The 10,836-nt window shown below is 38.1% G+C and overlaps 1 protein-coding gene across 1 annotated transcript in view; it reads left to right on the forward strand.

Annotated features, from left to right (window-relative positions):
- ddb1 (damage-specific DNA binding protein 1) overlaps positions 1-7,033 on the forward strand; it is a 209,292-nt gene extending 202,259 nt beyond the window's left edge. Inside the window, exon 27 of the mRNA XM_039763642.1 lies at positions 5,777-7,033. Coding sequence (XP_039619576.1) covers positions 5,777-5,860 — 84 coding nt within the window. The 3' untranslated portion in view covers positions 5,861-7,033. The remainder of the gene's footprint in view (positions 1-5,776) is intronic.
- The last annotated feature ends 3,803 nt before the right edge of the window (positions 7,034-10,836 follow it).

The raw sequence follows: 10,836 nt of genomic DNA on the forward strand, positions 1-10,836 counted from the left end.
GAAGGCATGGAACAGCTCATTATCCAAAGCATACCACATCATCTGTAAAACACGTTGGAGGCAGTGTGATGGCTTGGGTGTGCATGGCTGCCAGTGGCACTGGGACACTAGTGTTTATTGATAATGTGACACAGGACAGAAGCAACCAAATGAATTCTGAGGTGTTCACAGACCTACTGTCTGCTCAAATCCAGTTAAATGCAATCAAATTGATTGGGCGGCATTTCATGATACAGATGGACAATGACCCAAAATATACAGCCACAGCAACCCAGGAGTTTATTAAAGCAAAGAAGTGGAAAATTCTTGAATGGCCAAGTCACTCACTTGATCTTAACCCAATTGAGCATGCATTTCACTTGTTGAAGACTAAACTTTGGACAGAAAGGCCCAGAAACGGACAGCAACTGAAAGTCGTTGCAGTAAAGGCCTGGCAGAGCATTAAAAAGGAGAAAACCCAGCATTTGGTTATGTCCATGAGTGCAAGACTTCTGGCTGTCATTGCTAGCAAAGGGTTTTCAACCAAGTATTAGAAATGAACATTTTATTTCCAGTTATTTAATTTGTCCAATTACTTTTGAGCCCTGAAGTGAAGGGTTGTGTTAAAAAAAAAAAAATGCTTTAGTTTCCTCACATTTTTATGCAATCGTTTTGTTTACCCCACTGAATTAAAGCTGAAAGTCTGCACTTAACTGCATCTGAGTTGTTTCATTTAAAATTCATTGTGGTAATGTACAGAACCAAAATTAGCAAAATGTTGTGTCTGTCCTACCTAACTGTATACCACTCCATTGGCTTCCAGTTAATTACCATATTGGCTAGAAGATTCTTCTTCTCACTTGCAATGCACTCCATGATCTGGCTTGCACTTACTTAAAAGATCTTTGTAAAAATCCTGCATCAGCCCACTCACTGCCCTCTTCTACTTCTCATTTTCTTGTTGTCCATGCAATCCTAATATCTACCTGCAGAGCCACAGCACCATATGTGCAGATCTAGGCGAACAGTTTCAGGATGGAAGTGACGTCACCACAAGTTTCAGGACAGACTTCAGAAGATTACTTTCGGAATGTTTCAGCAGGTTGCTGCAAGTTCCGGAAGTAACGTTGTGTCATGAACCAGTTTAAAAATATTGTGATTAATATGAGAAAGAAAAACAGTGCATTAAACCAAACAATATGTATCATCATAAAGTTCGGAGGGTTTCTAACATCATGTTGTGTCTCAGATCAAACTAAACAATGCTACAATGTTTCTGTAAAATGGGCTGTTTATCTTGTTTCCAGGTTTGTGAGAACCATTTAACATGTCGATAAAATTAAAATCATTAAATATTGTTTTAATTGAAAATATTTTTTTACATTCCTGAACACAATAAACAATATAATTACAATATCTGTGCATGCTCCCAATCAACTATGCTATATGTTAATTGCCTTATATACAGTGGGTACGGAAAGTATTCAGACCCCCTTCAAGTTTTCACTCTTTCTTATATTGCAGCCATTTGCTAAAATCATTTAAATTATTTTTTTCCCCTCATTGATGTACACACAGCACCCCATATTGACAGACAAAAAAAAGAATTTTTGAAATTGTTGCAGATTTATTAAAAAAGAAAAACTGAAATATCACATGGTCCTAAGTATTCAGACCCTTTGCTGTGACAGTCATATATTTAACTCAGGTGCTTTCCATTTCTTCTGATCATCCTTGAGATCACCTTCATTTGAGTCCAGCTGTATTTGATTATACTGATTGGACTTGATTAGGAAAGCCACACACCTGTCTATATAAGACCATACAGCTCACAATGCATGTCTGAGCAAATGAGAATCATGAGGTCAAAGGAACTGCCTGAAGAGCTCAGAGACAGAATTGTGGCAAGGCACAGATCTGACCAAGGTTACAAAAACATTTCTGCTGCACTTAAGGTTCCCAAGAGCACAGTGGCCTCCATAATCCTTAAATGGAAGACGTTTGGGACGACCAGAACCCTTCCTAGAGCTGGTCGTCCGGCCAAGCTGAGCCACCGGGGGAGAAGAGCCTTGATGAGAGAGGTAAAGAAGAACCCAAAGATCACTTTGGCTGAGCTCCAGAGATGCAGTCAGGAGATGGGAGAAAGTTGTAGAAAGACAACCATCACTGCAGCCCTCCACCAGTCAGGGCTTTATGGCAGAGTGGCCTGTCGGAAGCCTCTCCTCAGTGCAAGACACATGACAGCCCGCATGGAGTTTGTTAAGACACCTGAAGGACTCTGAGATGGTGAGAAATAAGATTATCTGGTCTGATGTGACCAAGATAGAACTTTTTGGCCTTAATTCTAAGCGGTATGTGTGGAGACAACCAGGCACTGCTCATCACTTGTCCAATACAGTCCCCACAGTGAAGCATGGCGGTGGCAGCATCATGCTGTGGGGGTGTTTTTCAGCTGCAGGGACAGGACGACTGGTTGCAATCAAGGGAAAGATGAATGCGGCCAAGTACAGGGATATCCTGGACAAAAACCTTCTCCAGAGTGCTAAGGACCTCGGACTGGGCCGAAGGTTTACCATCCAACAACACAATGACCCTAAGCACACAGCTAAAATAATGGAGTGGCTTCACAACAACTCTGCGGCTGTTCTTGAATGGCCCAACCAGAGCCCTGACTTAAACCCAATTGAGCATCTCTGGAGAGACCTAAAAATGGCTGTCCACCAACATTTACCATCCAACCTGACCGAACTGGAGAGGATCTGCAAGGAGGAATGGCAGAGGATCCCCAAATCCAGGTGTGAAAAACTTGTTGCATCTTTCCCAAGAAGACTCATGGCTGTATTAGCTCAAAAGGGTGCTTCTACTAAATACTGAGCAAAGGGTCTGAATACTTAGGACCATGTGATATTTCAGTTTTTCTATTTTAATAAATCTGGAACAATTTCAAAAATTCTTTTTTTATTCTGTCAATATGGGGTGCTGTGTGTACATTAATGAGGGAAAAAATTAATTTAAAGATTTTAGCAAATGGCTGCAATATAACAGAGTGAAAAATTGAAGGGGGTCTGAATACTTTCCGTACCCACTGTAGAACTTCTCTAGTTTTTGTCACTTATTATAAGCGACATGCCACCAATAGAAAAAAATAAAATTACTAATAACACTGTTTAGCACCTTTCCCATTGTCAAAATTTAGAAGAACATCACTACATATGTAACATTGGCTACAAGTAATATCCACACTAAAGTCAGATAAATATGGGATTTACAAAGCATTAAAAAGAATAAAAGACAATAATCCAGACTAAAATACATCATATAATACTACATAAAAATCTCAAACAAATAACATCATTTTTGATACAAACACAAATTCTGAGCACCTGCACAGGAAGAGAGGATAAACTGAAAGAATGGCCAGCATTTCAGGTCTGTTTAAAGCCTTCCTAAACAAATGAGTTTAAAAAAAAAAAAGCTGATCATCAATTTTGTGATGTCATTCCAAAGTTTGGGTACTATACAGCTGAGGGCTCTGTGACCCATACAGCACAGGTTCGTGTGGGGACACAATATCTGTAATGTACTTGCTGATGCCAGTCTGTTTTGTAACCTTTCTAATTTATCTATCAGAACTCCACATGACTCAAAACTATGCTTTTGAGAGTCCTGACACAGACTGGCAACAGTGAGCACATCATAGCCAAGCTGATGCACCTTCACTGCTCCTTGTATGTTTCAGGATTCAGGCAGTCTTGTTGTGCTTCATACTAACCTACACTCTATGGGTGACAGGGCCTTCAGCTGTATAGTGCCCAGACTTTGCAATGACCTCTCGAAATTAATGAGATCTTCTGATTCAACAAAATTTTTTTAACTCATTTGTTTTGGAAGGCATTAAAGAGACCTGACAGGCTGACCCCTCAGTAGACTATATTTGTCTGTCCTGTTGCTCAGGAGTTGTGTTTGTATCACAAAATGTTATTTTTTCGAAGATTTCTTTGTAGTACTGAACGTTGTATTTTTAGTATTGTCTCTTATTCTATTTGCATGCTTTGTTTATACTGTATTAATCTTTATTTAGTTGGTAGTATTGGTTGTATCCAATGTTATATATGTCCTGTTGTTCATTCTGAATTTTGTGAAGTGCTTTGAGCACTGGAAAGGTGCTATATAAATAAATTGTGCTTTTTGTTAGTATTTTTTTCTTTTGGTCACTTTTTGTTTATAAAAATAAGTAACAAAAACTAGCAAAGTGCTATATAAAGCAATTAATATATAGCATAGTATAGTGCAGAATATGCATTACCATTTTCTTTACATATACTGTATATTTAACACTAGAATCCCTGAAGCCTACGAAAAAAGTTGTAATGCCGGGCCACCTTAAATTTCTTCGCACCTCTTCATCAGCGTCTTTGTTTTGCAAATGTGTCAATCAGCACAAACAGCAAGCAGCCTGCTATTCCCCCCCACCAACTCAGCTGAGGTTCTCCCAACTCAAGTCTCTTTGGTTATATTCTTGAATAAAGGCACACTCAAATCGTTCACAATAGTTGGTGTGGCCCCCATGTGCTTGTGTGCATGCCTGACTAATGAGTTGACAGATAGTGTCCTGGGGGATCTCCTCCCAGATCTGGACCAGGGCATCACTGAGCTCCTGGACAGTCTGAGGTGCAACTTGGCAGCGTCGGATGGACCGAAAAAATGTCCCAGAGGTGTTATATTGGCTGTAGGTCAGGTGAGTGTGGGGGCCAGTCAATGATATCAATTCGTTCATCCTCCAGGAACTGCCTGAATACTCTCTCCACATTAGGCCAGGCATTGTCGTGTAGCAGCAGGAACCCAGGACCCACTGTGGGTCCAAGGATTTCAACCCAATACCTAATGGCAGTCAGGGTGCCGTTGTCTAGCCTGTAGAGGTCTGTGCCTCCCCAGACCATCACTGACCCACCACCAAAATCGGTCACGCTGAACAATGTTACAGGCAACATAGCTTTTCCAGACCCTTTCATTTCTGTCACATGTGCTTGGGGTAAACCTGCTGTCATCTGTGAAAAGCACAGGGTGCCAGTGGTGGACCTGCCAATTCTGGTATTCTATGGCAAATGCCAATCGAGGTCCTCAGTGATGTGCAGTGAGCAAAGGGCCCACTAGAGGAAGTCGGGCCCTCGGGCCACCCTCATGAAGTCTGTTTCTGATTGTTTGGTCAGAGACATTCACACCAGCATATGGTATCACCTCATGCTACCAGTAGTGACACTGAATATAGCCAAATACAAAACTAGTTTAAAAAAAAAAAAAACAGAAAAGATGAGGGAAAAATGTCAGCGACCTCCACCTATTAAAGTATTCCTGTTTTGGGGGTCGTCTCTTTTTTGCCCCGCTAGTGCACTGGTTGTTAATTTCATTAACACCACAGCAGCTAAAACTGATTAACAACACCTTCTGCTACTTAACTTCCCATTCAGACCAGATATAGCTAATCACAGTTTTTAATAAGTTAAACACATCTCCAGTTCAAATCACTGGTTTCTGCATTGTCACTGCAATTGCATAGTATGATGGTAATCGTATGATATTAATTGATGTTTTGTGTTTTTAAGCTTTGCCTTGCTGCAGGTGTACACTGCAAATAGATTTTAAATTGAATTGGTGAAGTCTTTTCTGTAATTTGTTTTGGCTGCAAAAAATAGTAATGGCTAATTATAAAATATCATCAGAGGATATTAAAGGTAAACATTTTGTTTCTCATGTAATGTATTAACAAGTGATTTCTTTGTCATTTACTTTGTTTCAGATTGATGATGGCAGTGGGATGAAACGAGAAGCTACTGTGGATGAACTGATCAAAATTGTGGAGGAGCTAACGAGAATCCACTAGAGGAAGTCTATGAACGAAAAAATAATGAAAGGACTGCTGTTTGTAAATAAATTTAAATATGTCAGTAAACAAGATCTCCTTGATCTCCTGAGATGATTTAGTGCCCCCATGCTGCCACGTTTTGGGGTCATAGGAGAGCACAAGGACTGTCTGTAGAAGCAGAATGCAGACTTCTAGCGTGGTTTGCCTTGTAACAGCTGCAGAATGCTGAGTTTTGTTGTTTAGCTGACGAAATGCCAAATAATTTTTAGTCTCAGTCTGCTTAGAGGAAGGGTTGGACAAGGTGACTGTCCAGAAACTTACTCTTCAGGGATTTGCTGTCATATTTTGGTGTATATTTATATTTGATAAGCATCCCTTTCATAATCAACTATAATATGGATCTAAAACTTGAAGAACTGTAACTTGGATCAGAGAATGTGAAGCAAATTGGCATTTGCACCTCCCTGTAGATTCTCTGCTCTTGTGTGCATTTATGTTTTTATTCTTAAAGATTCCCTTACTTGGTGACCTTGCCTAGAAAGATGTGAAAAATTAAATTGAGTAACAGATATATTTTAACAAGCTTGTAGGTGTTCAGGTCCATATAATTCAAAGACATTGTTCAAACTCTTAAGGTTATTTGGCTTAAAATGAGCTTGCCTCTAATCTGCACCTACGTAAAAGGTATACCCCCCTTCCACATTCACTGACCATAGTCTCTTCTCTAATCATGTCCTCCTTATGAGGATCATGTTTCCTTGTACTGCTGCAATAAGAGCAAAATATTTAGTAACAAAAGTTGTTCCCAATGCTTTGGGCAGTGGAAGCTAACAAGGTGCATTTCTGATCAAGTAATAAGTTATTTTAAGATAAAGCTGCCTTAATCACATTACATATTATATACTGGCCATCAGAGCTGCCTGTCATGACGAGGCTTGCTGAATAGACTAACATGCAGGTTACTGGTCATTAAAAAAAATTTTTAAAAAGTATTAAAAATATATACTTTTTGCGCAGCCACTAAATCTTGACTAAAAGAAAGAGGATATATACCTATTTAGTATGAGACTTTATGGCTTGAGCAGTTTTACAATATGGTAAATTTCTTACATTTTTACCAGAATAGCTTTGGTTTTCAATAAATGTGGAAATATGCTTATACAGATATAAATGCATAGGTCTTTGTGTTGGTTAAAATATTGCAGATGTTAGATAAAAAAACATTTACTACAAAAAGTGTAAACTTAAAATGTATTTAAAATTTACAAATGGGTTACAAATTTGTTTTTTTTCCCAATAGAAAGACAAATAAACCTTGAATATTTTGTTTATCCTAGACATTTAAAATATTGAAATCTTATCATGTTTCTGCCTCCAGGAGTGATAATTACCTTTCTTTCTTAAATTTTAGGCTTGCTTTTGTGGTGGTTGGTTTAGCTTACTAAACCACATTTTGGATTATCATATACTGTACATACTTGGTTCTGAGTCATAAAAGTATAAAATATTTGTATTTTATGTTTTATGAAAAACGACCATGCTGAGCTGATGACCTGTAAGATGGTTTGCAAACTTTTTTACTTATTTTAAAATTGACATAATTCTTAAAGAGATAAGCCTTGTAATCTAACCATTTTGAGATAAAAAAGGAGACAAAGTAACCAATAACATTAATTGTAGACTGCTGTATGCAAAGATGGCTTGTAGCAAGCTATCTTATACTGAAGATCTGAATCTGTGCATTCGTGGAGAATATTTTGGAGCAGTCTTGTAAACGGGTTGCATTTTGCTCTCTTCTTGAAATATTATGAAGATTCTGTTGCCAACCTTCCCTGGCAAAGGAAATCTTGAAACATTTTCTAGTTCTGCTCACTAAACTTCCACACAAGTATTGAAGTGTATTAAATGTAAATCAAAGATTGTTTTAATTCATCAAGAGATTATCTGAAATTACAAAGTGTTGTGTCACTTAGACTTACATTACAAAGGACTGCTGTGTCTTACAGAAATCAGGCCATGTCTCTGAGGTTAGTCCAACCCTTTTTGCCGTGGCCAAGACCCTCCACCACAATAATAATGAAAAATACCTAATAAAAATTTTGATTACACTGTAATGAATACAATAATTGTATAATGCAAGTTGTAGACTTAAAAAATATGTATTTTGCTACTATGAAGTTGAATTGGCTAAACAGGATGAAAGATATGAAATTGGATGCTCTTTGTGAATTTAAAATGTAGAGTAAATAAGCACTGTGAGTAATTGTTGTGGTTTGACAGGCTGTTTGCAAAACTGACATTTAGTTGCACTGGACCCAGATCTATTCAAATTGTGAACATTTCAAATATTCAGTACTGTATATTGGTGCTGAATATATTAATTGAAAGGATCCATTTTCAGTGGATTAGTGGCCACTGTGATTCTGTTTATTAAGCAAGGGATTCACTAAAGTGTTCCTCTCAGTCTGTTGTTATTCTTCTGTTTACAGCTTTGCTACCATAATACCAGATGTTTACATTTATTTATTTAACATCTTAGAAATTATAAGTGCATGCAGACAAATAATTGAGCAAATATAAAACCAATAGCAAAGTATAATATCAGATATTCATTGTTGCTACATAAATGTTTATGTGAAATACCAAGAGTGGTTAAAAAAAGAATTGAGGATTTAAATTTACAAATAGTAATGTCAAAAATGTACTAGAAGTAAATTACTCAAGAACTATTGTACATCAACAATCAAAACAGAGAAACACAAACTGTAAACCGCGGTGTTGGGCCTTTAGTCAAGTTTAGTTACTTAAGAGTACTTCTTCAGTCATTTCCATAACTGGGGAAGGATCTGGTTGCTGCTCCTCAGTATTAAAAATAATTATCAGACATCCAGTGGAGGCCAAACTTTTATTAAAGCAGATCTTAATTCCATTTGGTTCTTGGAGGTACACATCTGATGTATGGTACCGATAAAATCAAGTCCCTGGCCTCTGAGGTGTGTCTCTGAGGGGATGGAGGGGGGCTGTTTTTAGGAATTATTCTTGGAACAGTGAGAAGAGATCCTGAATGGGAGATGGGAGGGAAAAATGGAGACTGTGATTCTGAACAGTTGTCTGACATTTTTAGTACTTCTTTTGTAGAGTACTTCCCAAATGTGTCTAAGCCATCACACTGTAAGGGCCTTTGAGAGAGAGACAGTCTCTTGGAGGTACTATAACTATTTGTTGTTGAATTCTTGTTAGCTTGTGGCCAGAAAGTCCTTCGGTATGCTGGGTGATTAGTAAGGCAATCCAGAGGTTTTTTGGCTTTGATTTCTTTTTGTCCTTTTATTTTTTCAGGAATCTCCAAGTTGAATCCCATTTCCTTTTTGTCCATTTCCAAATCTGTCTCTTTGAGAGAGAGGCATTTAAGTCTCTGATAGAGGGTGTCTTCATTGTTCATTTGAGACTTGATCCTAAATAGTGGTTTCTTCAGACGGTCAAGTCTATTAGAATCTATATTACACTTCATGCTATTGCACAAAAATAGTCTGTTTTCAGCAGGGTTCTTCAAGGGCCGTTTCTTCAACTTTCTTTTCTGCATGTTTTTTGCTAATTTTGACTTTGGAATAAAAATCGGATAAGGAATAAAGTTGTCTTCATTGGGTTTGGAGCAGCACTGTTGTTGACTTTCAATTTGTGCATTTTGCTCATATTTCCCATCCTGATTTCTCCCAACTTGTATCATCATTGGAGAAACCATCCCCCAGCTACATACCTTCTTAACGCACCTTTTAAGGCTAGCCAGAGAATGGCATGAAGGATAGTGGTGGCTAATCGAAACAACTGCATTTTCTGGTGCAGATATACTGCAGCTATGGATGGCCTCATGCTCTCCTTCTGATGCAGCATTACTGTTATGAGAAAGACCTTTTAAGTTCTTTGAATTGGTAGGCAAAAAATTTATCTGAGCGAAACTGGGGAGATTCTTATTAAAATTATTAGATGACCCCATTGATGTTACCTTCTGACTTCTGATCTGTTTACCTTTTTGTTCATTTTCACACGTCAGAGCTGGTTCTACTGCCTTGAACCTGCAGAATACTGAGTGGAGACCTGCTTGAGTGGGATTCTTAGCCCCCTTGTTTATTTCAGTCACACTAGTGGCATGTTCAGTGATTTGGGGCTTACCCAATGTTCTCCCAGGTGAGTTCTGTCTCCATGCATCTCTGTCTGCCATGACTTGTGCTGCCAGCCTTCCCAGCACCCTATATTTATCTACACTCTGTAGAGGCCTAGTAAAGGCTATTGGTTGTCGGTCTAGTTTCCACGGCGTTTCCACATTTGGTAATGGTTTGGACATTGTTATCATGGACTATTTAACATGGAGAAGGAGCTGAATAAGAAGATGAGCACAACCGATCCATAAATTATTTTGCAAGTTGAGTACTAAAGTTAATTGAGGCTGTAGGAAGACACAACTGCAGCCTAGCCAAGATTAGCTGTGGATTGCTTATGAATTGGTTAGATCGAAAAGGGTACTTAAGACAATATTTTAAAGGTTTGTTAGAAGTCAATAATTCCTGCTGTATAGACTGGAGTAAGGGTTGCTTCAGATTCACAGTGCTCATTGTGTTCTGCCATATTTATTCAAATATTTTGATGTACCTAAAGGTGTGCACTTTATTTCTGTTTCTCTCACTCCTCCACAGCTGCTTTCACATATATGGAGAAAAAATTAGTAGTTGATATTGTAAATTGCTCTTCTTTAATAAGTGGGTCTCCAGTCTCTTCTCATTAACATGGTGCACACCAACCTGATAAAACAGACATTGATTTAGTCATATTAGTCAGAATATGCATATCATTATTAAATCAACACTTTTTTTTCCCCATTTTTGTGACTTTGTAATGAAAAACTAAACTGATCTTCCAGAGAAGTGTCTGGTGTTTAATGAAGGTGGGCTCTTTGTGAAACCATTTTTCTTTTATTGCTTCTATAAAATAACTTATTCATA

This window comes from Polypterus senegalus, chromosome 1, assembly GCF_016835505.1.
Source record: "Polypterus senegalus isolate Bchr_013 chromosome 1, ASM1683550v1, whole genome shotgun sequence".
NCBI classification, from domain to species: domain Eukaryota; kingdom Metazoa; phylum Chordata; class Cladistia; order Polypteriformes; family Polypteridae; genus Polypterus; species Polypterus senegalus.